The sequence below is a fragment of the Brassica napus genome, chromosome C7, assembly GCF_020379485.1.
Source record: "Brassica napus cultivar Da-Ae chromosome C7, Da-Ae, whole genome shotgun sequence".
Classification (NCBI taxonomy): Eukaryota; Viridiplantae; Streptophyta; class Magnoliopsida; order Brassicales; family Brassicaceae; genus Brassica; species Brassica napus.
Genome location: NC_063450.1, coordinates 54,221,036 through 54,247,996, shown reverse-complemented (window position 1 = coordinate 54,247,996; position 26,961 = coordinate 54,221,036). Strand labels below are relative to the sequence as shown.

The 26,961-nt window shown below is 33.0% G+C and overlaps 4 protein-coding genes across 6 annotated transcripts; 2 read left to right on the top strand and 2 right to left on the bottom strand.

The window, feature by feature from the left end:
• Positions 1-691: 691 nt before the first annotated feature.
• LOC106406981 (BTB/POZ and TAZ domain-containing protein 5) lies at positions 692-2,620 on the top strand. Its single transcript, XM_013847747.3, has 4 exons — positions 692-1,097; positions 1,396-1,526; positions 1,633-1,939; positions 2,023-2,620. The coding sequence occupies exons 1-4, from the start codon at positions 840-842 to the stop codon at positions 2,467-2,469; spliced, it is 1,143 nt and encodes a 380-aa protein (XP_013703201.1). The 5' UTR covers positions 692-839; the 3' UTR covers positions 2,470-2,620.
• Positions 2,457-4,025, bottom strand: BNAC07G46620D. Of its 2 annotated transcripts, none has more exons than XM_013847748.3 (5): positions 3,661-4,025; positions 3,166-3,255; positions 3,012-3,084; positions 2,879-2,944; positions 2,457-2,785 (listed from the first exon to the last, which is right to left on the bottom strand). In XM_013847748.3, exons 2-5 carry the CDS (start codon positions 3,195-3,197, stop codon positions 2,612-2,614), a joined length of 345 nt encoding a protein of 114 aa, XP_013703202.1. In that variant the 5' UTR covers positions 3,198-3,255; positions 3,661-4,025; the 3' UTR covers positions 2,457-2,611. The 2 variants fall into 2 exon arrangements, with proteins under 2 accessions (XP_013703202.1, XP_013703203.1); XM_013847749.3 differs by having other exon boundaries at positions 3,166-3,243; positions 3,661-3,979.
• Positions 4,026-6,006: 1,981 nt separating this feature from the next.
• On the top strand, positions 6,007-9,237 carry LOC106410853 (BTB/POZ domain-containing protein NPY5). The gene is made up of 5 exons (XM_048763448.1): positions 6,007-6,358; positions 6,596-7,102; positions 7,227-7,296; positions 7,369-8,475; positions 8,558-9,237. Exons 2-5 carry the CDS (start codon positions 7,041-7,043, stop codon positions 9,053-9,055), a joined length of 1,737 nt encoding a protein of 578 aa, XP_048619405.1. The 5' UTR covers positions 6,007-6,358; positions 6,596-7,040; the 3' UTR covers positions 9,056-9,237.
• Positions 9,238-11,537: 2,300 nt separating this feature from the next.
• Positions 11,538-13,831, bottom strand: LOC106432660 (probable N-acetyltransferase HLS1). Of its 2 annotated transcripts, none has more exons than XM_048763446.1 (3): positions 13,367-13,831; positions 12,880-13,055; positions 11,538-12,667 (listed from the first exon to the last, which is right to left on the bottom strand). In XM_048763446.1, exons 1-3 carry the CDS (start codon positions 13,526-13,528, stop codon positions 11,797-11,799), a joined length of 1,209 nt encoding a protein of 402 aa, XP_048619403.1. In that variant the 5' UTR covers positions 13,529-13,831; the 3' UTR covers positions 11,538-11,796. The 2 variants fall into 2 exon arrangements, with proteins under 2 accessions (XP_048619403.1, XP_013728961.2); XM_013873507.3 differs by having other exon boundaries at positions 11,538-12,670; positions 13,367-13,827.
• Positions 13,832-26,961: the final 13,130 nt, after the last annotated feature.

The following is a 26,961-nucleotide window of genomic DNA, read 5'->3' as shown; positions in this document are numbered from 1 at the left end:
TGTTTGAGAGGTTCACATTTCACAGTATTATTCTACTGATCTAATCAAATGCGCGAGAGTGCTGTCCAAAAAAAAAAAAAAATCAAATGCGCGAGAGTTAATTAATTAGTAGTATATGTTAGTGATCAAGGATCTTCAGCGTATCGTCGAGAACGAAACATATAACCAAACTTCATATGCTCTTTCACATTAAACCTTTGAGCATATATTTGTTGCATGTTTCAATTGATGTTATGAGAAAGCTTACATCTCTGCAAAAATAAATAAAACTTTAGAATATTAGCAAGACGCACAATAAAAGCATGTCATTGACAAAGTGAAAAGTCGAACTCTTAATGACAAAAAAAGAAACACGTGTGTACCTTTTCCAAATACGTATGGAAATCAGACTAAACAACTATATATTGCTAGAGGTTATTTTTGACATTATTTTTTCCTTATTTTTTGTTTTTTTTTTTAATATTTGGATATAATATTCTCTAATGTTTAAGACATAAAGATAAAGAAATTTGCAAACTAAAAAGAAAAGTAAAATTGGATAGAATTTTAAAATAAGTGATTTGGAAAAGTTCATCCAACGTGGATATGAATCAGCAAGTACTTATCCCTTCACTATATGAAACTGGATCAGCCGTGTGGGACCCAATTAGAACGTGTTAAACAGTTCACACTTACCGAGTTTCCACCATTAAATATTAAATATTTTAATTTTCCGACCAAAGGAAGATTATAAATTGGTCTTTGACATTACATCTCCATCTCTCTCCGTTTCCTCTGTTTAATTATCACAGCTCATTTTTTTTCTTGCTTTCGCAATAGATAACGTTCCTTTCAAAGATATGAAGAACATCAACGTTTATTCACCAGAATGTTCACCGGTAAACGTCTCATTACCACCACCACCACCACCTCCGGTAAAATCAAACTCCGGCACGGAGTTGAAGAAGTCAACGGATATGCTTTTACAAAAATGCAATAGCTTTGCTTCTAAAGCTACAAGAGATTCATGGGATCGTATGTTCGACGAAGCTCATGGAGCTGATGTTTTGATCCATACAGATGATAATGGCTTGATCTACGCCCATTCTAACGTCATCGTAAGTTCTCTCTATATAATCAGAAATCTGAAACATTTAAATATTACTCCAAATTTAAAAGATTTATGTTTTAAAATTTGCACACATATTAATATAAATTTTAATTAATTAATTTAGTTTGTTTTATTTGTTTCCCAATAAAGTTATATCAATCATATTTTTAGATTTTAATTTATATCTTAGTTATAAAAAAGAAATTAGAAAAACTAAAACATCTTGTAAGGAGTATTTGGTATAACATTTTCATTTTCATTTTAAATATTAATTAATAATTATCTGCTGTTAATCTATTAACCAGGCAATGGCTTCAGATGTGATCAGAGGAATGGTGAAGCAAGACAAGAAAAAACCTCATCGTAAATCAATCTCAATCCTCGGTGTTCCTCACGATGCTGTCCGCGTTTTCATTCGATTCTTATACTCTTCTTGGTACTTTATCTTCTTCTTATTATTAATCTTCAAAAATACAGAACCTTTTGTTATTACAATACTTAACTGACCACTATTTTTTTATGTCTTGTTCTGTTTCTTGCAGCTACGAGAAACAAGACATGGAAGACTTCGCAATACATATTCTTGTACTATCACACGTCTACGTTGTTCCGCATCTGAAACGAGTGTGCGAGTCACACTTCGAAAACACTCTGCTCAACAAAGAGAATGTGATTGATGTGTTTCAGCTAGCTCTTCTCTGCGACGCTCCACGCCTCGCTCTTCTCTGCCACAGAATGATTCTAAATAGCTTTGAAGAAGTCTCTACTTCCGAAGGATGGCAGGCCATGAAACAAAGCCACCCTAGTCTTCAGAAAGAACTCTTACGCTCCGTCTCCTACGAGCTTAACGTAAGATATAAACCAAATCCTGGAGCTTTTAAGTCTTGTTCTATCACAGTTTTTCTGATTCAGTTATGTCATTTTTTGTACAGAGCTTGAAGCAAAAAAGCAGGAAACAGAAAGAAATACAGACATACACTCAGCTCTACGATGCAATGGAAGCTTTTGTCCACATATGTAGAGATGGATGCAGAGAGATCGGTCCAACAAAGATTGAAAACCCGCACGCCTCTTGCGGGTTTCAAGCGTGCAACGGTCTAGAGCAGCTGCTGAAACATATGGCGGGATGCAAGCTGAGATCAATCCCTGGTGGTTGCAGCCGTTGCAAGAGAATGTGGCAGCTTCTTGAGCTTCATTCGCGTATCTGCGTGGACTCGGAGCAGTGCAGAGTCCCTCTTTGCGGTGACTTCAACGAGAGGATGAAGAAACAGAGCAGGAAAGATGAGAAGAGGTGGAAACTTTTGGTGAAGAATGTTTTGAGCACCAAGAGAATTGGAGGGTCTCCATACTTTTTGGAGGCTATTGATGTTACTCTATGACATTATTATTTCATTCAATGTAGAAATAGAGATTGCATTTACATATGGTCTATACATGTAAAGTAAAGAATTCGAGATTCATTCAACGATGATTACAAGTAAGAAAAAGAACATAATTTGGAAGAAATAATATTTAGAACTTTTAGAAACCTTTATCGATGTCTGATCCATTGGAGACCTGAACTGTTTCTTGCTGGGCCTTGCTCTTCCTCCTTCTGTATTGGTATATGATGGGTGGGCGTTGGGCCTCAACTGTAACAACAGAAGGTTCGACTGTTTCTTTACCTTCCAACAGATACTGAGTTTTCTTCATTTCCTGCAAACCAAGATCTCTTAAGCCAAGCCCTCTAAACTTGTACGTTTATCGATATTTCAAAGCGTGGGCCTTCCCTTCAAGAAGAGAGCATACCTTCTTGTTTTTACGATGAGTAACCATTAGCTCACATAGTTTATGCATCATCATCTCTTCTTCCACCTTAAGAAAAACCAATCGCTAGTTACATAACAAAACTCGTTAAAACAAGTTAATTTGATCACAATACCATGAGTTTTTGGAGTTCATGTGACATGGTCTTCTGAGTTTCCTTGAGTAACTCATTCTGCTTCTCCAAATGCCTATTTCACAACCAACAATATAATCAATTTTTAAGTATACGGATTAACGGGTAACAAAGAAGCTAGCCAAATGAGAATTACTTCATCAAATCACCGGTATGTTGCGGGTCCATTGTCACAAAATGATCGAGCTTTCTTGCAAATGAGAATGCTGTTTAGCTATACAATCAACTGTGTTAAAACAGGATTCAGACAAACACTAATCAGACAATGAACTTCAAAAAAAGAGACTTCTTTACTGCCACACAAAAAAAAACGAATCTATTGGTGAATCTCAAAAGGACGTATAAACATACAGAGGAGAAAGATTAAAGAGAGACAAGGAAAACTCCAAACAGTTAACGAACAAGAAGGACAAAACACGGAAGCTTTTTTTTCCTGACTTAGACAATTCGTCGAGCACTTAGTGCGCAAACAATCTTCTATCACAATCTTAAAAAAAAACGATACTTGCAATGAAAAAGAAAGAACAAACCCACTAAGCATCTCATCGCAATCCAACAACATCGTCAAGGACAACCGAATCTGCAAAATTTTTTTTTAAAAAATGCAAATTTTGGATCGTAAAAATCTTACGTGAAATTAATTGAATTATTTGAGGACGGATCGATGTAGATTGGAGAACAATCGCTGTTGATGAGTGCGAAATCACGCGAAGAAGATCAAATCCCTAAGATTTCACTTTTTCTGATTTCTCGATTTTGGAGTAGTCATTTTTTATACCTCTCCGCTCTCAACGCGCTTGTTAGTTGTTACCGCCAAGAACCAGAACCCTCTGACGCAGCCAGAAGATTCCTCCAGTTTAGTTGTTATTTACTTATTTTTTCTTATTTAGAGAGAGTTATAGAGAATATTTTAAGAAAAAAAAAACAAATGATTTAGATGAGATTTATGATTAATGTGATTGGCAGCAGAAAAATCTTAAATACATATAAACTTTTTATGTATTATCTATATTAAAACAAATGCTTGATATATAACTTAAAAAGTCTTTATCAACTATCGAAAATGATTTTAGTAGATTCCATGGTTATGATCACTTTTTTTTTTTTTTCGTTAATAAAAATAAGAATAAACATTTAACACGAAATAATAGACCATAACCTGGCTGAGTATAGTTGGGGAAAGGAGGAGATAAAATCTGGTTGAACAAGAAAAAAAGAGAGATGCATGGACCACGTTTTGGTGGTTCCCATATTCACACGAGTACTCAACTCGTCCATATTATAGTGTTCGGTAACATGTAGCTTTCCACTTCATATCAATTCAACGTTCAATACTTCGTTAAAGATTTTTTTTTATAAAAATATTTTGTTGGTTCTAATCATTTCGTTGTAAAACTTTAAAAATAATCAATACATCTAACGCATTAATGTGATTTCGGGATACACACATTATATATCGCTTTACTAGAGAGTGGTTATGGAGATATCCCCCCCAAAAGGCCAAAAGAAAGCTACATTTTCCACTATTCATGGTTTGAATATTATTTGGGAGGTAAGTACAAAGCCTATGACCGAGGCTTTGCATTCTGTAAAATTAAGTTAGTTTCATATATAGATTATTTTTTCTCAAGTTTAACAAATTAAAATGCACAAAAGTGAAACCAGACTTGAGAGAATCATCATTAACCTTTGTTCCTAATGGTGTTTTATTTATTAGTTTTATGCTTTTCGAAATTTATGCCACTTCCTTCGCAATCACAATCTTAATTAGTCCATGTGCTTTGCTATAATCACACGAATGTTTTTAAGAAAACCTCTTAAATTTTAAATCGCAAAAATCAGTGATTATTTCATTTTATAGGCTCGATATCAAGATTTGATCAAATGGTTTGCAGCTTGGCACACCAGAAGAACCTGCCTCTATGCTATCTCAATCATTTCGAGATCCACTTACATATGATTGTGGATGGTATATTCAGAAAGTTTATCACCCTTTCTAGTATTTTAGATCAAAATAATAACATTACTTGTTTTTTGTCTAGAAAAAAGCAATGTCAACAAACAAGAAGTAGTAATATGAAGACATTCCTAAGTTCGGTAGGAATAATTCGTTAGAAACCCTGAATTTAACTCTGATAAGTTTTGTTCTTAGTTAACACACTCTAAAACACTTAGATGTCGAGCCGATGACTTCGAAACTTTTACTTACTAAAATCGAAAGTAGATGCTATAGTATGATCAAGGACAACACAAAAACAATAAAGAAATCGAAAAGAGGGAAATCTATTGGATAGCGTGAACCGATTCGTGAGATGTATAAACCATGTGAAAGCTGAAACAGCAATGAATCGACTTCTAGCTGATTATAAGCTAACATGCATTGGATTCTTACTGGCTGCCACATGCAATGTACCATTTATCATATAATTATCTTATATACTACGAGTCTCTGAAGATCTACAAAATAAAATTTGAAGTCATAATAAATCTGTTCAGTAAGATTTTTTTTCCTGCAACAGAATCTTAAATTCGAAGTCATAACTTTGATAATTAACCCAAAAAGAAATCTTTAGGTCCAAATAGGTTTGAAAAATTATTTAGATACTCCCTCGATTTCCCCAAAAAATGATTTTCAAAAAATATCAAAGCATATTAAAAATATAATTGATATAATTAAATTTATTTTTTACATCTGCTGTATACTTTCAATAACTATCAACTAACAACCTTTAATCAATTCAAAATATTCTCAATTAGTGTTTTTTAAAATTATACAAAAATGGATTATAATATATAAAAAAATATTTTTAATGCTATGATTTGATAGGAAATATTTATAATCCCTTTTCTATTTTTTATTTTACTTTCGTACATGCATTTAAAAAAATAAAAAACAGAAATTAATTAAAAAGTAAAAAGAAATAAAAAAAAAAGTAAGAGAGTGAAAAGGAAAGAAGAAAACATATCCTGAAAAGAAGGTAAGTTTGTCTGAAGAGAAGGGGGCACTCAAGTAAGTGGCTTTTGTCAGATTTCGCGTGCATTTCTACAGAAAAAGCAGCTTTGCCTCTTTCTTCTTCTCCTTCTTCTCTCTTTCAATTTTCTCTTTAATTTCCTCATTTTCAGAGATAAAAAGCATCGTTTTTTTATATAACGAAAGGTCACTGTTTGATTGCTTAAGAAGGATCTTTTTATCATAAAACCTCATCTGGGCCGGTCCTTAATTCCAAGAAACTTATATATCAATACATATTTTTCTGGTGGTGGCTCATGGTTTAAGAGAGCTTTTTCAAACAACCGAAGCTGCTTTCTCAAGAAGAAAAGAATCAAAGGTACTATAGTTTCTAATTGAAGTCTTTGCAAGTGAGGATCTAAGGGTTTAAAAGAATCAGAATCAATTCTTGAATTTTGTTTTTTTAACTATTTTTATTTATAAACGATTTCTGCCACTGATGTTTTCGTTAGATTCTTTTGAGAAAACATCCAAAAAAGATTTGATTCATCTTGTCTATTGAATAAGTAGCAATCTTCAAACCTTTCTTCATTTTTTTCTTTGTTGGTTCTTGCAGGTTTGCTACGCTTTTGCCATCGCCCATCAACCCACAACACAAGAAAAAAGATTTCAAGCTTTGGATTCGTTTTGTTAACTAAAAAAAAAGGATAAAAAAAAAGGATTTCACGTGTTTCTGTGTTTGTGAATGTGTGAAGCACTTAGAAAAGAGTGAAGAGTTTTGATTATTATTATTAAAAAAAAAAAGAGTTTATCTCTGTGTGTCTGTCAGTAAATTCGAGCTTTGAGTGGAATAGTGGATGCTTTGTGCATCTCTAAGTATTTTTTTTCCCTTTTTCTATGTTCTCTTTGAGATGTGAAACTCCATTAGCCAACGTTTCCTTAAGTTGTATCTGAGAGACCCTTCTTTTCTTCCAGAGTCTTTGCTTCTCTGTTTCTTGACCAGACACATTTTTGAGTCTTTTTAGCCTTCTCTTTGAGATCTTATTCATTAATTCAAGACCATGAAGTTCATGAAACTTGGATCCAAACCTGATTCATTTCAATCTGAAGGAGACAATGTTAGGTTTGTGTTCAAAATCCCTCATCCTTACCTCTTTTTTTGTACTTTGGTTATAACAATATTTGTTATAGATCTGAAAATGTTTTTTCTGACAACTATTTACTTTCTTGATTTATGTTTCTTTAAGGTATGTATCAAGTGACTTAGCAACAGATGTTATTGTAACCATTGGCGATGTCAAGTTCTATCTTCACAAGGTAAATACTCACTCAAACACTTATCTTATTTCCTTATATAGAAAGATTCACTCTAAATGAGTTTTGTTTCAGTTTCCATTGCTGTCCAAGAGCGCACGCTTACAGAAACTAATAGCAACAACATCATCATCATCATCCAACGAAGACAACGAGATTCATCAAGAAGAAGACGAGATCGTCATACCAGAGATCCCCGGCGGTCCTGCTTCATTTGAGATCTGTGCTAAGTTCTGCTACGGCATGACCGTTACGCTAAACGCTTACAACGTAGTCGCCGCTCGCTGCGCAGCCGAGTTTCTTGAGATGCACGAAACCGTGGAAAAGGGGAACCTCGTTTACAAGATCGAAGTGTTCTTGAACTCGAGCATACTCCAAAGCTGGAAAGACTCGATCATCACGCTTCAGACCACTAGAGCTCTGTCTCCGCACGCCGAAGAGCTGAAGCTAACGGGCCGTTGCCTCGAGTCCATCGCCTCTAGGGCTTGCATCGATACTTCGAGGGTCGAATGGTCTTACACTTACAGCAAGAAGAAGGATCTCGACAATGGTTTAAGGAGACCGCAGGCTGTTCCTAGAGACTGGTGGGTTGAGGATCTTTGTGATCTTCATATAGATTTGTATAAGCGAGTGATCGCTACTATAGAATCAAGAGGGAAAGTCTCAGCTGATGTTATCGGTGAAGCGTTGCACGCTTATGCGACCAAAAGGGTTCCAGGGTTCAGCAAGAGCAGTAGCTCGGTACAGATCACTGACTATGATAAGTACAGAGCTTTGGTTGGTTCCATCATTGAGGTGGTTCCTGAGGAGAAACGAAGCGTTTCTTCCTCTTTCTTGACTAAGCTGCTGCGAGCTTCCATCTTTCTTGGCTGTGATGAAGAAACAGGGTTGATAAACAGAGTCGGCGAGCGGCTAGATGAGGCTAGTTTGGGTGATGTTATGGTCTATGATGTTGACTTGATGCTGAACTTAGTTGAGGTGTTCTTGAAATCTCGCTCTGAAGAAGATGATGTAACAAGAAAAGCATCGGTTGCCAAGCTTGTTGACGGCTATTTAGCTGAAAGATCGAGGGATTCTGATAAGTTGACTCTTCAGAAGTTTCTAACACTCGCGGAGATGGTCTCAAGCTTTCCAAGACAGTCTCACGACGGGGTTTATCGCGCTATCGATATGTTTCTTAAGGTACAAGAAAGTGAAACTTAAACCCTAAGTGCTGCCCTAACCCTAACTTGCTAATCAAGTTTTTGTATTTTTGTTTAATCAGGAACATCCGGAGATCAGCAAGAGCGAGAAGAAGAGAATCTGCAGGCTAATGGACTGTAGGAAGCTATCAGTAGAAGCTTGCGCGCACGCTGTTCAGAACGAGAGGTTACCAATGCGTGTGGTGGTGCAAGTGCTCTTCTTCGAACAGGCTAGAGCTAACAACAACAACGGTTCGTCATCAACGGGAAACAGCACGCCTGAGATCATTCCTGCTTCGAGGTCGACGAATACTGAGGATGAGACTGAGTCTTGGGACACGGAAGATATAAAGACGTTGAGGGGTGAGTTAGCAAGTCTAAGACTCGCAAAGAATCAGCAGCAGGAGAGTAATAAAGGGAAGCTGGTGAAAGGAGGAGGGTTGGGAGTTTCTAGAGTGTTTTCGAAGCTTTGGTCTGGTAAAGAGAGGAGTGGAGAGATGATGAGTAGCTCGGGGACTTCGAGTCCTGGTTCTGTTAATGATGACTCTAAGTCTTCCTCTTCAACAAACAAGAAGCATTAGAAGAACCAGAAGAAAGAAAAGAGTTCATCTTTTATTAGGTTGCTAAAATGTTCATGCGGTGATGACTAACCTTTGTGGTTTTGTTATTCCTTAGTTGGTATGATGTTTAGAATGGAAGTGTTAAAAACAGAACATGGTTCTTGAAATAATAATAAGATGATAGTAATTTTCTTGTTTTAAAATTTTCAATTATGATTTGTTCATTAATATTCTTGTTTTTTAACAACTTAAAAAGACCAAAACAAGTTATGTTTGCAAGTCGTCCTACTAAGAATTGGTTTCGGAGATTGCGCACTTGTTGTGAACAAACGCGGCGAATCAACCTTGAAGAAAACAAAAGAAAGATTAAAACGAATCGAGGCAAATACCCGTTTATAGTTTCTTATTATTATGTGAATAAAATCATCTTACAAACTTTTAGACCCGTATTTATAGCAGTCTCAAAACTCGAATTTTTTTTTATAAAAATACATACTTATATAAAAAAAACAAATTTTCAACGAATGTTGGGTTTTTATCGGTGCGCAGAGATTTAATACATATCTAGATACAACAACACTTCTGTCTTTGCTTTGGAATAGCATCAGTACAGTTTCCTGGGACTTCAAATAAAAACGTGAGTACGCGGCCCAGACCAAAGTCCACGAGTTTTGATAATTGCACTTAACATGATGGTGTACACGATGTATGTCTTATATCGTGCAAGAGCTTCTGCATAGATTTTGATCCTAAAAACTATAAACGAACAGTATTTATTAGCTTATACACAGGTTTTGTTATTCTACAAATTTATATATAAACTAGTTTAATACGTGAGTGTAAAAACTAAAAAATTTAAAGTTTTTGTGAATTTTCTCTCCTCTGGATGTTTATATCCTAGTGGATTTGTGGCCCACGTCACGTCTATATATGATGATATAATCCCAAGATTGTTGCATTAATTTTTTTTTTTTTGCAACTGGTGCTTATCCTACATGCATATATTTGCTTTAAGATCCGTAAGCACTAGGATTCACATGATCATCTACTTCAGAACTCCGTGAAGACTATAACACCCCCTCTCCTTCCTCTTTTTTTCTAGTAGCTACAAAGTCTAAAAAGAAACACGAGTTTGGTCTCTAGTTTTCAAAATTTTAATCCAGGATGGTTTCAATAGTTTGTGTATATATTGAAGATATACCGGAGAGCATGTGTATCTTGCGAACCAACTGTTATGGACCATTGAAGTTCGATTACGAAGTGAAGTACATAAAATCCAAACCGAATAATATTATATAAATTTTATTATGATTTTTTTTTGTTCAAAATAAATTTTATTATGATAAGGATTAGCATTTAGATATATATCATAAGATTTAGATAAGTTCCTAGTTGAAATAGGTTTAAGTCTTGTGTATATAACATAGCACTTCTATAGATGATCAAACTTGTAATTTATTTGTTGTGTTTATATTTGTCGGTCAACAAAATATTGATTGTCAAAGCTATGATCATCGAGACTGTACTTAATTACTAATTAGGAAAAAGAACATAGCTAGTCTGCATGCATGGCTACATGTCCTACTAAAACCAGGTCAAATAGGAACCGTTTAACCATCAAAACACCCTTATAAGGTGTAGTAAGCTCACAACAGCTAAAAACCAAACCTCCAGTCAACATACGCATGTAAGTGACAATCTTTTATAACTGAAATATACTCCACAAACACAAAGTAGTAAGTTACCTCCACATGCCTTATAATGCGATGAACAAGACCTTATAATGTAAACTTTCACTGACTCGATCGGTGCTCACAACTCGACAATATCTCTTTTGGACAATGACACGTTCACAAACCCGATTCAAAGGTTTCAATCATGCTACTGCAAACCAACAAAAGAAACATATAAATCTATCAGTTTAACATCTTTCTGGGACCATTAAATGGAGAAAAGGCGTGGTCCATGACATTGATATTCATGTCATTTACACGTAAGACTGGCGACATCAAAAGGTGGTTTTATTCTTCAGTATCCATCAATGATCAATATCGAATTAGCAAAGTACTAAGAACCAAAATCCCACCTAAAAAGAACAACTAAACTAATATACACCATCGTATTAGATTAAATGGGATTTCGCTAGTGGGTATTCTCCTACAACTGTTACTTTGTCTGCAAGATTATAATCATCTTACTTGGACATGATTAATTCACTCTACATATCAATGTTGAATTGTTATTAATAAATGACGTGTATTTGTGTATATACATTAGAGTAAACTATCTCAGCTAAAAAAGTAATCGAGACCTATTAATCATTACCAGAATAGAATAGGAGTTACATAATATTTTTATTTAAGTTTCAAATATTTCATGGTTTTGGCTTCATAAACTTTAATGGTATTATAATAGCTAGTCGGTATGATACACATATTGCTATTTAAATTATTTTAATATTAGTTTTATCAATATAACTAAAAGGAAAAACAACAGGTCGACATTTTAGTTTGGCCACAGATAAAGTATATTAAGAAAAGCTAGATCCATTTACAAGACAAGAAGACACAAACCCAAAAGCATGAGAGATTGCCTCTAACCACTAATCTAAACCCCACAAACAAACAAAAGATGATTACCTAGGAAATAAAGAAGACTAATTCTAAAACCCAAAAGACCCTTAAAAGGTATTCTAAGAGTTTACAATGACACCCCGTAATATGAAATGTTTAGTGTTATGACTTATACCATCAAAGAGAGAATTAAAATTCTCTGGGGTCCACAAAAATGGAGGAACCAGGTGGTGATGTAGTCCAGTCACCAACTGCACCATCACTATAGTCTTCCCCAAGCCGTTTTATACACCACAGATCCTCATCGCACGACAACACTTTCCAGTGCGGTATCCCTTGTCGCAACGGCTCTTCTCCGGCCACTTCCGTAGCCAAAACGCCGCAACCACCATCCTTAGCCAGGTTATGCGCGTGACCACATAATGACTTCACCATCTTCGCCGCTTGTGGGCCTTCTCCACCAATCCCATACATAAAGTGAAGCCCAAACGGTTTAAAAACCGACGGTATCGAAGGGAGTTTCAAAAACGGCAGCGTTTTATCAACCACACGCGTCGTCTTAGCCACTACGCGTTTCAGTCGCGACGCGCCACGAACCTCCAGCCGAAACGAGTCTTTGCAGTTCCAAACGCTCAACACGGCCCATGACTCGGGCGGGTACTCCAGGAACTTAGACGAACCGGGCCATGATCCTGAACCCGACCCGTAACAGCTGCTACGTGGCACCGCCACGAAAGTCCCGAGAGAGAGTTCGTTATTTAGTACCGAATCGATATCCCCCGGGAAAAACTCTGTTGTGCTGAACCGGAGTCGGTACAGCGACTCTGCATCAACCGGGTCCAATTTAATGACGGTTACACGACGCGAGACGTTGACTCTGTGGGCGTAAACCGGGTTGACCAAGATAGACGGTTTACGAAACTCGGAGTAACCGCATTTACCGGTGAATAGATTAACGGAAGCTTCATTGTCGTTTTCAGTTGCTATATACGAATATTCGGCGCCGTTTTGCCTAAACCATTCTTCCATCATCTTCACGAGCTTAAGCCCTATCCCTTGCCTCCTGCGAAACAAAATCAAGGAGTACGTGACTAAATTTTCAGTTATATAAAAATTACAACGTAAAAAATCATCCAAAAAAAAAAACACATCATTACACAAGCACCAGCTAGTCGGTAGTCAGAACAAAATAGTAAACGATTAGTTTTTAATTACCTTCTTTAATCAAAATCTTTTATGGTTACGCGATTAGTGGGAGTAACGGAACGTTACCTGTGAGAAGGAGAGACACGGAGGCCCAAAACGTAGGCGAGTTTAGTGTAAAGAGGTTTAACGGTGTCGTTTTGGGATTTATGATTTAAATCGAGTTTTATGCCACATGTAACGGTTTTAATGCAACCTCTAATCATGCCCACTATCTCCTTCTTCTCCGTACCCATCTCAGCCACCTGTTACAACCATATTAAACTTAACCTATATTAATAAATTGAAAAGATACAAACGTTTTGGTTAGCAACTTGATATACTTGGTTCAGAAAATATAAATGATTCGAGTCTTTTGATCTTATCAAGAGTCAGAAAAAAAAAATATAGTATAAACTGTATTTACGGAAATGGGTTTTTAGATCAACCAAAGGTTGTGAAGTTGGATGTCCTTATCAAAAACATCTTATACTTTTTTTTTTTTTTCTGAGAAAGGGCTTTAAAACATCTTATACTTGAGTTGGAGAAAACATAGTTGTTTGATTAGTAATATTACCAACATAAGGAAAGAAGGTGAATGTCGGATCCTACAAAGCGGGTCACCCAAAAGGTCGGTGAAGAGAGAAAGCTTGCCGCTTGGTCCGACCTCGCAACGTCGCTCCACAGCCTCCACATCGGCTAAGTCTCTGCTCGAGTCGTATTCTCTAACCACTATCATATTTCTTTTATATAGAGAGCGGAAAGAAGAGGCAAAGAGAAGATGAGAGAGTTAAGAGGAAGAGTGAAGTAGACAAGGGTCTTATATAAAAGTAGTGAGGGAAGATTATTCGAGAGGAAAGAGAAGCATTTATAGGAGCTATATGTATAACGTGAGATATAAGTAATGAACAGAGAAGCTATGAAAGTTTATAGGATTTGGGTTTAAAAGGAAAGAGAAATAGACTTTATTATTTATGATGAGTTTTAAAAGTTTGAGAAGGCGAGTAGTTCATGATTGAAAGTGGTTTAAAGTTCTTCTCGATCCTATTTATAGTCTCTACATTATCTATTTTGGTTTACTCTTTTTTTTTTTTTGCTTTAATAGAAATACTAGTTAGTTCGAAATGGTAGTAAGTAGACCTTAACTGATATTTGAAGGGATTTTTGTTTATTTATTGGATTAGGGAATTACAAAAACTTTAACCACCCGATTTTTTTATAAATCAATTCATAGAATAAAGAAAGTATGACAAGATTTTAACTGTTGATGATGCAGCAGATATTTTGATTTATTTTCAACATAACACATCGTATAAAAATTAATCAAAATACGATATGTAATATGTTGAAAATAAATCAAAATAGCAGTATTTTTTTAAAAATAGAATATAAGTATGAAATTAAATCTCTCTTAATGTCCTTGCTCCTCTCTCTCCATGAAGGTTAAAATAGCAGTATTTTGAAAAATAGTGGGATTTTAATGTATTAATGATGAGTAGAGAGAGTAATGGTGATTAAGACGAGCATTGATGTAGAAAACTTGCCCAAAAGGAGTTGTAAGTGGGAGTGAGAAGTGGAAATGGCGGCTATGTCTGCGTTACCTCATTATGGTTTCTCTTTCTTTGCCCATAAACTCACATATTAACTTCCACATCATCAGCCTGATGCATTGCACCATCCGCCCAAGTAATCATTTGCTCTCAACCCCATCTATACAAATTATCTCATTATCTTTTTTCCTCATTCTCTGTTTCATCCCCTTGCAATTATCTACTTTTGTAAATAGTCCATCTTCTGCTAACTAATTGTAATACTTCCTTAGAGCACCTCTAATGGAAATATCTATACCACTGAGATTCTAAAAATATATATGTGTATATGTATATATTAATATTAATATTAATATTTAAATGTAGTATTATTAATTTTATGAGAAATCCAACCCAAATTTTTTAAAAACTAATGTTTAAAAAAAATTTGGATTGAATTTTTTACAAAATTAATAACCCACACTAGTATTAATGTATACATACATACATATATATATTTTTAGAATCTCAATGACAAGATTTTCTATTAAAGATGTTCTTAGAATTCAAATATCGTTAATCAATGAATATAAAAGAAAATAAAAGTATTTATTCATGATTAGTTATATGATGATTTAAAATAAAAATGTATTGAACTAAAAGCCGGAATGATTTTACTTTTAGTTAGTTTTAAAATACTTTAAAATAATTCTGAAAACATCTTACTATGTAAAGACACACAATGTTCATAAGAAAATTATAAAATTTTTTAAAATTATTTCCAATGGTTTATTCTAATTTTTTTTAAAACATAGTAATTCTATAATGGAGTTTGATTCTACTGCAATAATATTCTATTTTACAGTAAAAATAAAGTGATAAATAAAAAATAAATAAATTATTTTATTTATAGAATAAACTTTATTTTTTTTAGTTTGTTATAGAATGAACATAGAATATCACTTGAATTTTTTTTATTTCAAATTTTATTTTAAAACGAAAAATAGAATGAAACTAGAGATGCTCTAAAATACAAACAAAATATTACATACTAAAAAGAAGCGAAGGAATCCATTTAGAGGAAAATAACAAAATCCCAAAAGTCATATCTATTGTATTTCTTAAGATTAATATATATGTTTAAATATAAGGGGCCACTGAATACTGATGTGAAGGATCATTACTATAATCACAAATTAAGGTGAGACCTTTCGATTTAAGTAACTCACAAACCCGAAATATTAACCGTTAGCCACATTTGTAATTTCTTTATGTTGCGAACTACATATGTAGTTGATAACACTAGATCTCTCATTATAAACTTTTATGATAAACCATTCTAATACGACAAATCATCTATGCACAGCTGCCTACACACGTAACACACCACCTAATTAAGTTGTTTATGTGCAGTCTAAACCGCATGATTTTCTGTTTTTGTCTAGTGGTCACAGTAATAATTTACCTAATGCCCGTCGCTTAATCCACTTTCTTGGATATTGAACAGTGAATTCAATAGACATCATGATTATTAACAAAAAGATGAAGAAAATAATGTTACTGGTGTCATTTGGAAGTAGTAAGACTCAGATTACCGCTACTCTTCTCGAATAATATTTTTCAAAAATAGTTCCAGTTGATAATTGTGTATAAGTGGAAACTAGACAAGAAACACCACACGCACAAAAATATGTAACCAGACAAACAAACGGCACACTTGACGTGGCCCCTCAAAATATATACAAATATAGTTCAGGTTGGTAGGTGATTAATATTGTACTGATTACGACATTGTCGAGCACTATATATATTTTACAAGAACTAATCAATATTAAAACGAAAATTTCATCATGGCCTTTAATTATATCATATAGCATTGTTGAGCCGTATACATCACAATGGATCAGTACGTATTTTAATTATCAATTACGAACATATAGTGTGATTTAATCAGATCGATTATAATGTAAAACCCCACATTTCCTATGGGTTTTAATTGCGGTCGGTTAACTCCCTAAGTGGAGAATTGTGGACAAAAATACTGAATTTAAAGGTTGATGATGGCAAAGCATATCGAGTATAATAATAATAATAACAATTAAGTATTTTGATGTTACAAAAAAAAATTAAGTATTTTGTTCGACTTTTTTAATCTTTAAGTAGACAAAAAAAACACTTAAGTAGACATAAATAGTGTGGTGATGGTTTAGCTGCCTTTATAAGTGTTCTCGACAAATATATATATTCAAAAAGAGTCTGGCCAAACAAGCAAACAAGTTTAAAGCATTTCTAATTTATACTTATTTTTTCTCTATAATTTCCATAATAATAGAGTTACTCTATTTTTGTAGGAATTATAGAGGAAAAAATAAGTTTGGGTTAGAGATGATTTTACTAAAGCTAAAATAAACAAGCAATTGAAAAAAAGTTATATGAGCTTAATGAAGATCCGAAAATAAAATAATGTATAGTGAAGAGCATGTTTTTATTTTAATGAGCCATTCTTGTTCGTTCTGCCTATCATTACATAATAAATCAGTATTCAATAATTTTGTTTGCTACTGTTGTTTTTTTGGCTTTTGTTAAATACACAGGTTGTTACCAGTATTTCTCTGTTTCAAAATACATAAAATTTTTAAAAATGAACAATTATTAAAAAAATTATTTTTATCTTAAAAATATCATTAAATATAAGTTAAAAGTTATTCGATCAATCACAAAACAGAATACAAAATATAATTGATTACACAGTTTTTGATAAAGTTAAAAATTAAATTGATATATAAAAACATTATTTCTTTTAAAACATCAAAAACTCATTAAAACATTGTCTATTTAGAAACGGAGGGAATATCATTTTGCAACTAGCATCGTTCGTGGATAGAATTTATAGACTTGGGAATCAGCATCAAACAATTATTTGATACTAATATTTTCTGCAGATCATGATTATCCTCGAAATAGTGCTAGTTCCGATAACACTCAAATAACCTTCTTTGGCTGTATAAACTAACTACGCTTTGCACACAAGAAAAACTTACTATACTCTAGACGACAACCTTTAAAAAAAAAGCCCTTTTTCAAGAAAAAAACTATTTTGTTTTTTTTTCACTCGTAAGAAATTTCAAAATATAAAATATAGGTTATGCACTCATTGTTAACGTTTTGTTGTTATATAGCTAAAATGAGATAATTATTCTTGTGTTGGGTTCCATTCCGGACAATTTTATTATATTAGAGCATTTCAAAAAGTATTCAATTTTTTACTATAAAATAAAATTTAAAGTAAATATATTTTAAATATATTGTATTGTTCATTCTATAATTGAGTGAAAATAAATTTATTCTATAAATAGAATAACTTTTTTATTTTTTGTTCAATATTCTATTTTTTAAAAATATAATACTGTTAGAGTGATTCAATCTTATTATAGAATTATTTTATTTCAAAAGAAAAATAAAATAAATCATTGGAAATGGTTTTATATCATTTTTTGTGGTAACTTGATTTTATATATATATATATATATATATATATTTTTTTTTTCGTTTTCGATTTTGACAAAAGTTCGTACGTTGTCATAAATATTGACACTTATCATAAAAGAATAATCGCAATTTCATTTTTCGATTTTGACAAAAGTTCATACATCGTCATAAATATTGACACTTATCATAAAAGCATAATCGCAATTAGAAAGACGTAACGGTGCGTTATTTCAGGCAATTGTTTCCATCTCACCAAACTTTACAATTTATGATAATAATATCATTATACGTATAACGTATTTCATGCATTTTATGTCTTGTTACAAAGTCCAGATATGATTTATTGTGTTAAGATGAAAGACTTTTCTTAATTAATTGTGCGATGGTTAAACGAACGACGTGGGTCGTTCAAGACAATGGACCACATCGTATATAGTATGACTCAAGTGTCGAGCAATTAGCAGACAAATTATTTTTTGGTTTGTGAAAATTAACTTGTCTACAATTCAACACGTATAGTTATATAACTGTGCAAATGAGAATAACCCTAACAAGTAGACAAATAATAAGAAAACATACTTATAAATTATAAGACAAATTTCTCGAAAACATCAAGTGAGACGATGTTGTTACATCATATCCCTGTCCATCTCTAGGTATAATAATAAATATAAGTTCGATGTCCATACGGTTTTATTAAAATTTAACCCTAGTTTAATTACATAACATAATTTTGCATTTGACAGAGGACAGCTATTATTGTAGGACCGGTGCGATACAATTCGCATTCAAATATATTTTCATGTCTTTTTGGACATTCCGAGATAATATCTTTAGATTTGTTTGACAGTATTTAGAACAGGTCCATCGCGCATGTCTTTATGAGTGAGCATTTTATGCATTTGTAGGTTCTCTTTATGCGTCGCGAACTTACCATTATATTATAGCTCAGCAAACTCATGGATCGATTGAAACGATAATAAGTATTTGAAGCGGTGCCGCTATTATATTCATTGTAGTTGCTAAAATACAAACATCAGTACGAGACAAAATAGGTGAAATGTTGAATGATATACTAATATGGCTTCACGAAGAAACTTCGAGTCTTTGTTTTAAAGTTCGAGTAAGAAAGATATGTAGTTTACTTTCATGAATATATAGCATCAAAAAAGATTTAATCGGGTTGTTCGGTTTTGGCTTGGAATGGCAATAGTTTTATAAATAGAGTTTGTTTTTCTTTGGTTTTACTATTCGATTTTGAGCTCTTTTTTTTATTATTATGGTCAATTTCAATTTTTTTAACTTAAACATTCATCTGTTTACTACATTTTCGAAATGACATGATAATTTTCTTATTGTTCTGGTTTTAGTCGTTGTTTAAAATGTTAACAAACACTGAATTGGTACATAAGTTTTACAATTTTAGAAAAATAAAAGATATTAGAGCATGATTAATCCGGATTTTTAATTTGAGGTTTTTAACTCATGATTTGACATTTTTCTTAAAACATTTTTTGGTTAAGAGCCAACTCTTTTATTTAAGAGACGGTTCTTAGCTTTTCTTAATTAAAAATTAAAAAAAAGTTAAGAACCGCACCCTAAAAATCCGGATTAATCATAGTCTTAGCAAGCAGGAAGTAAGGTAGCTGAGTTATTGTCATTTGTCTTGTTGGGGTAACAAAATTGTTGAGGCTACTTGATTAGGGATAAAAAAAATATTAAATAAACTCATATTCAAATATACTGGAGCTATTTCTCATGCAAGTTGACCCACAATCCAAAATATAACTAAAATCTCACTAATTGATAAGATTAGATTTAACTAGTGGATGGAGACTCGGAGTGGCTCGAGGGAGTGACGTGGGGTTGTTAAACGACATTTAGAATTATGCATTTTTTGTCGAATCCGAAATTGTTAATACGTGCCATTGCTGAACTGTTACGTGATTAGCTACACGAGGAAATAATACATCAACTTAATCTAAATAAGTTAGAGAAAATGGTCATTTAAACCACCGATTTTCAAATTTGGTTGAAAAAATGCATGAATTTTTTTTGGACTATTTAAAACACCAGCTTAACTTGAATGGTCACTTTAAACCTCAATTTAATTAATTTGACTAAACCAAATTAAAGATGGTGTTAATTCGGATAACAAATTGATTAGACAGGGTTAATCGCCGTCTCTAATCTTTGTTAATTAAGTCTAAACAATGTCGTTTTGATTTTTTTTTTAAAAAATTGTATCTGAAAGGAATCGAATCCGTGACCAAAGCTACACTCATTGTAAACTCAAACCATTAAACCATTTACAATTTTGTTAACTTGAATAAATACTAATAGATAATATCATTAAACTTCCAAATCATCTTCTCTCAATCTAAATCCCTAAATCGATCATTGTTGATCTTGCTGGTTCTCCATCATTTTTGCTTTTATTGCTGGAGCAGTACTGTTATTAATATTATACATCTTCTTTGTATTTCATTAATTTATTGATAACTAGGTTCGAACAAGAACCTAGCTAACATGTCTTCACATTCACATCTTCTTCATCTTCATCCTTGTTCATCAGTAGTTCTTCCCAAAATCCGTCGTCTAGTTCCCTCTCCACCTCCTCAGTCCGCTGCCATCCATATCTTTGCATCTCCAGTCGCAGGTGTTTAGGGATTTAGGTTGGAGGAAAATGATTTAGATGTTTAATAATAATATCTATTAATATTTATTCAAATTAACAAAATTGTAATTGGTCTAGTGGTTTGGGTTTACAACGATCGTAGATTTGGTCACGGATTTGATTCTTTTCAGATATAATTTTTTAAAAAGATTTAAAACAACATTGTTTGGAAGATTAGAGACAACGATTAATTTCATCTAATCAATTCGTTATCCGAGTTAACGTCGTCTTTAATTTACTTTAGTCAAATTATGTTGAAGTTTAAAGTAGTTATTCAAGATAAGTAGGTGTTTTAAATGGTTTAAGAGAAAATTTATGTTTTTTTCCAACCAAATTTGAAAATCGGTGATTTAATCGACTATTTTTCTAAATAAGTTTATAAAACGATATACTTGAGACTTGAGAGTTAAGACCAGCCAAAGCCTGTAGAAGTCAGACCAAAGTTTTTGTTTTACCGACTTATGTCGGACAGAATAAAATGACAATAGCATCCTTTGTATATATATCTCTTGAGAAAACGTGTTGAAAAAAATGTAAATCCATCTGTGAACGTTGAGGGCACAAAGCGGCCGGGCAGAGACACTAGGAAGTGTCAATTCAAACATTTAATTCACACTAGCGTATATTCCCAACTTATAACAATGTTTTTTTTTTTTTTGGTCAAATAACAATGTTTTTCTTTTGTGGTTTTTATGGTTATGAAATAAATTTACATTTTTGTCAGGTATGGGTCTTATGCTTGTGGAGATCACCAAGATTATCTACATGTTGCCTATCTATATCCTGAAACAAACTTGTTTCTATGCGTTTAAGTTCATGTATTTATACCAAAATATGTCAATATGCATAGATATACACATACGAAGATAATATATTTTAAATCTTTTTGTTGGGCGCAATATATATTTTAAATCTAGGAATTTGATTTCTATTTGATGTAGCGGATACATATACATACTGATTGTGTTTATATCAATATTACGAACGCAACTTTGCATAAAATTTAGGGGAAAAAAAAGATGTCAAGTTTATAAACACTTTTTAATGCAAAAGATTGATATTAAGTTTCCAAAAAAAAAGATTGATAGGTGATTTTTTTTTTTTGGCAACGTTCGTACAGGTGATAACAATTCGAATTAACTATAAGAGCATGTTGGTCACTTTTATATATAGATAGATATATCTGATAAAGACAGGATGTTCCAAGAATTACCACGAGTTTTCGTCTAAGACTTTTTAGGCATTAAGTTTTTTTTTTTTTTTGTGAAGCAGGCATTTAGTTTTATATTGCGATTATATGTATTAAAAGTGTAAATATAGGAGTATGTGTAAGAGTGCATTATGATAGGGAGAATGGTGGATGATAATTAAAAGTGCTTGAAATGACATTTCATACAGAATCACGATGTTTGTGGCAGGAACAATCAGAGATCTGCTATATAAGAAAATCAGAGATTTGTATAACTTTTTTTCTCCAATATACACAAAAATATCTACCGGTGATTATCTATTCAATTTATATATGGAGAAACAAAGTCTGTCTATCAAATTTGGCTGTGAATCTATCTTAAAAAGAAGAAAATCTTAATTTGCCTTTGGAATATTTTATGCTCCGAGGTGAATTGTAATCAAATAGGAAATTATAAAACAAATCTGGTTTAATTCTGACCTCTCTATAAGATCTTGGCCAAATAAACGGTATACTTTATCATGAAACTATCGAATTATTAATACGGTGGTGTATTTACTTTCTCTTGGTTTTGCATCATAGAGTTATATATATTCTTTTTTGAACAAAAAAGGAGAGTTATATATACTTTATTTTTGTGTGCTTGTGTGTGTTATTTTGGTTTCCCAATAATATTTCATTTGTTATGTTTTTAACCACTAAACCTGAAAATAACTTATAGTAAATTCTGTATTATATCCTTTCCAAATGAATGTTCATATATAACAATTAAACAAGTAGAACAATGACATTGTTTTCCTCAAAGCTAAAAATAAAAAGGAATTCATAAGTTTAAATAAACAAACATTCTTGGGAAAAAAATCTAAATTTCAGATAAATAATTTTTTTTTGAATTTGAAAAATAAAAATAACGTTGTACCTGAAATTATGCACAATATAACGTATGAAAAATTGGACTTTGTTTAGTTTAAAAAAAAAATCTTATTCGAGTGAAGAAGCAAATAGTCAAAGGAACAAGACGGGACTTCTGCTTGCAGATGCAGGTTTCTTGTTTCGGTGCCTCTTGGCTGTAACTCTGAGCTCCCCTCGTTTTCTTCTTATTCCAGAATCGTATTATTGTACGTCAAACATAACTTGTCTAAATACTTATAGTCTTGGCACCATTGTACACTCTTAAAAAGAGTTTTAAAAATAAACAACAGCCATCAAAATTAAACAAAAATAGTTTCAATGCTAAAAACTCTGAGACCGGTTAGAGAATCAAAGAATATCAAAGAACGTGAATCCGGGAGAGAGTCTATCCGTGGACTGCATCTCTCATCTGAGATTATGTCTGTGTCTTTAATAGATCTGGGTTTAACCTTTTGAATTAAAAGAAAAAAAAACTTGAACCCTGACAACATTTTAAAATATGAATCCTAATCCCCCAATATTATTTTGAGCAGAAATCAACTCTCAGCACGAAGTTATATTGCAACGGAAATCAATACTGCGTAGTTTTCAAAAAACAAATAAATCAATACTGCATAGATAAACAAAAACTGCTTAAGCCGTTCTAGTTATAATTGCTAGTGATATTGAATATGAAACAGTAAATATGTACAATATATATCACTATATAGAATATTCTTTCAGAATAGTGCTTGTACTGGCAGTCGTACAAATGCCAAGACATGAATATAATATTTCTTCGACTTGTCTTTCGATACGGATGATAAAAGAGAAAGACATGGAGAGTTGTCTACTGAGCACTGACGATAAGAATTGAAGTAATATATCAATCTAATCGCTGGCTTGGTGACTCTCGTCTTGTCAAATCAAAACCCATTCCATCATCATATCATTATCGTAATCATCATCCACACACATTTACGCATGCATGTGAGAAATGAGCAGACGACACAAGTAACCTTGATGCCTATTCTCCCGTGAAAATGTTTGGTCTCTTTCTATTACATGTCGCAACCCTGTTTTTGGTGGAGAGATATACATGAAATCTTGATTAACATTAATTACTGTTAAACAATCTTGATGTAGGGTAAGATTTTAGCACAAACCTTCCTTTCTTAAATTGAAAAACTTAAACAGAGTTTGAGAGGCTCTGCAGTGCAGTCTTAGCTAAAGCATCTGCGTAAATCTCGAGAAATAAAGTCAAACGAAACAGAAGTGAAACAGGTACATAGTTGAGTAATATCAAATAGAACTCTTTGGGCTTCCACGATCTTCTCTTTGGTATTGATGGCCATAATAAGGGACTTGGAATCTGACTGACTATTGCGCAAACCCAATAACCTTGCTGCCTTCAGGCCAGCTTTAACCGCTAGTGCTTCTGCAACCAAAACAGAGCTGACATTGCTGCGGTTTGATGAACATTGTTGGACCGTCAATAATTTATTTATGATAAATTAGCAAGGCCTTTGAACGACAATCTTCTTGAGAAATTCAAATATTAATCTTAATCACATTAGTCTTGTGACAAAAAAAAAAGAAGAAATCTTAATCACATTAATCAAATGCAAAGTTTTAGTCTGATACGATTTAGATACTATCACGCAACGCATTGCAACTGAATCCTCATACATGGTAAAAATGAAAGCATCAACAGACGTTATAATCAAATGCATAAAATATAGTTGGGTTAAATAATATTCTTATTTTATTATTGCGTAGCACAATGGATTTTATAATGGGCCTTACAGTGGGCTTTTACGGGCTTGAATGATTCAAATGAAACCTAATCTGTTCGAGCTTTGTTCTTCACATTCATTTAACGTTGCTTTATTGTTGGAACATAACTCTGTATTAGCTTTTAGATCTAACTTTTGTTATAGAAACCAAGACGAAGAACCTCGATTAAAAAAAAGAACTTGGATTCTTTGTAATTGGAAGATCATGTAACAATTTCCCAGAGACCAGAGGTATGAGTTAAGTACAACACTATACCACTGCAAATACAAGGCTAACTATCACTTACATTACCTTAGAGGCATCACTTAATTAGTTGTTGGTAGGTTTGCAAGTGTTCGTTGATGGCTTGATGCACAGCTTCACATAATATTAGAGACTTACCATCACGTTCTTCTAATTGTTTTTTTCTTTTCATTCCATATTCTCGTGAGTTCTTTTGATGGTGCAGTGCCAATGGGTGTGTCAAACCCGGAAACCGTACTCTAAAACATGATGATATTGATATTAGTAGTGTGAGCTTCATAAAGAAAACAAAGGCATGTGTTCAGTTCCCATCAGCAAAGACGAGGTCTTTATTATTCTCACCAGGAATGTGAGGAGAGTAGGTCCACTCTCGTCGAGGGATTAGGTCTAGCCGCCAGAGAGATAATTGTACGGACGACAGAACTAAAAAAGCTGTAGTAGTATTTTGGATAAGTATGCCACATCAGAAGCGACAGAAACAGCCTTAAAGAATATCATATCTAATTAATCGTAAAGCAGAAAGATACCTGGCAGATTTTCTTCATGACCATTAGAAGAAAAAAAGAAACTAAAAAATAAAGTAATAATTTTCTTCAAAAATTGGAGTGGTGCAATGGCTACTTTATATGAAATCACGATTATTCTTCCAAAATTGTATTTGTATTTGGACTAGCTAGTTTCTTTAAATTATGATTCGTTTGCATGTTGTATTTCTAAACGAATAAACCTAAGTATACCTTTACGTAGTAGTTTGAGACTAATTCCTACAAAGAGTGGAACATGATGTGAGCTAAAATTTCTCTAATTAGGTCAAAATTCTTGGAAAATTCGCCACTGAGCCATTTGCATAACGCACTTTTTTTGTCCCAAATTTTTTTTTTCCTAACTTGAAAATACTCCAAAGAGAATAACCTTTGAACATGGCGAAGGGTCAATAACGGCTTTTGTAAACTTGTAGTTCCAACTCCAAGAGATTGGAGAAACTTATGTTGTCGTAAGTACGTAAAGTCAACTAACTACCAATCAATTTACAATAAACTAAACGGCCCTTTTATAGTTCTTGTACTTGTAAATTCTGTTTTCATGCATATGGACACACATGAGTTTGTGGAAGACGACGAGGTCATGACTCATGGACACCGCGCTCCTCTCTAGTTATCAATTATTTTTTTATATATCTCCAAAGTGATTGGAGGAACATGAAAGTAACTAGCTAGATCGATGCAAGTCAAAAGTGTTGAGCAATATTGTGGATATGTATGTAGACTTTCTTTGAACCTCGTAAACATTTTGTTTATAATCGTCATGTGATTTTATTCTAATTATGTATATGCCATAATTAACGTCCCACTAAGTATAATATAAACATAACCCTTTCTCAATTAAAAAGCATCATAATGAACAAAATATCGAATTCTTGTAATTTATTTTCGTATATTCTTTTGATACTTTTCTGTATTCTTATGAAAGTAATTTTCTGTAGCAAATATATATAACCACACCACTTAAGCTGTCCTCTCTTCGGTTCTTTCTTTCTTTTGTCCTCTTGTGATTTACTTATAGTTTCATTTTTTTTTCTTTTGTATCAATAATGCTCTCCGAATAATTAAACCCTAAAATATGTACTTACGACATAAACACAATCGAATCATCATATCAATTAACACACGATAACTTATAGTGAACAAATTCATTTTCTGAACTAACATCTAGTGAAAATACACACCATAATTTCCCAAATCCAGGTGCACCCCATCGTCTCCTGACGAAGAAATTTGCCTATTTCTTCAGTCAAGGTTTATGTCTATTTCTTCTATTTCTTCAGTCAAGGAAAAAAGGTGTCTATTTCTTCTTTCTCTTAATCAAGTACAGGTTTGGCTCTTTTCTTTATAGTACTAAATGAATTAAAAAACAAGAGAAGCACATCTTGAAGTGAGTATTTGATGAAATATTTTAAGAAAAGCAGAGAAAGTAACACGAGTCTGAGTCAGCGACAGGTGTTCGCGGAGAAACGGAAACGCTCTCTCTTCCCCAAAATCCTGACCCTCTCAAATGCTGTCCTTTCTTCTTATTTCGTCCCCACCTACTTTTTTAAAGTTATCTGTAAGAAAAATATTTAGATTATGTCATAACTGAGTTCTAAGTTATACAATTCTATTGGTTATTTTGATCATATCACCTGTTCTTGATCCACGTAAATACTTGAGTTTTCAAATTTTTTATTAAGAATACCCTAACTTTTTTTAGTGTCTTCTGTCTTTGCCATATACACAAAGGTTTACATTAAAATAGTGGGAAAGAAAGGACAAAGGAACAAAAAAGAAAGCAAGTTGACACACTGTCTTTTAATTATTCAC

Excerpts from the sequence above, each read along its gene's own strand:
- LOC106406981 (XM_013847747.3), top strand. The coding sequence starts at position 840 with ATGAAGAACATCAACGTTTATTCACCAGAATGTTCACCGGTAAACGTC. Across the intron at positions 1,527-1,632 it reads CGATTCTTATACTCTTCTTG|CTACGAGAAACAAGACATGG; the intron begins GTACTTTATCTT and ends TGTTTCTTGCAG. Across the intron at positions 1,940-2,022 it reads CCGTCTCCTACGAGCTTAAC|AGCTTGAAGCAAAAAAGCAG; the intron begins GTAAGATATAAA and ends TTTTTTGTACAG.
- BNAC07G46620D (XM_013847748.3), bottom strand. The coding sequence starts at position 3,197 with ATGGACCCGCAACATACCGGTGATTTGATGAA. Across the intron at positions 3,085-3,165 it reads CATACCGGTGATTTGATGAA|GCATTTGGAGAAGCAGAATG; the intron begins GTAATTCTCATT and ends GTTGTGAAATAG. Across the intron at positions 2,786-2,878 it reads CTCATCGTAAAAACAAGAAG|GAAATGAAGAAAACTCAGTA; the intron begins GTATGCTCTCTT and ends CTTGGTTTGCAG.
- LOC106410853 (XM_048763448.1), top strand. The coding sequence starts at position 7,041 with ATGAAGTTCATGAAACTTGGATCCAAACCTGATTCATTTCAATCTGAA. Across the intron at positions 7,297-7,368 it reads TCAAGTTCTATCTTCACAAG|TTTCCATTGCTGTCCAAGAG; the intron begins GTAAATACTCAC and ends GTTTTGTTTCAG. Across the intron at positions 8,476-8,557 it reads CTATCGATATGTTTCTTAAG|GAACATCCGGAGATCAGCAA; the intron begins GTACAAGAAAGT and ends TTGTTTAATCAG.
- LOC106432660 (XM_013873507.3), bottom strand. The coding sequence starts at position 13,528 with ATGATAGTGGTTAGAGAATACGACTCGAGCAGAGACTTAGCCGATGTG. Across the intron at positions 13,056-13,366 it reads CACCTTCTTTCCTTATGTTG|GTGGCTGAGATGGGTACGGA; the intron begins GTAATATTACTA and ends TGGTTGTAACAG. Across the intron at positions 12,671-12,879 it reads CGTGTCTCTCCTTCTCACAG|GAGGCAAGGGATAGGGCTTA; the intron begins GTAACGTTCCGT and ends TTTGTTTCGCAG.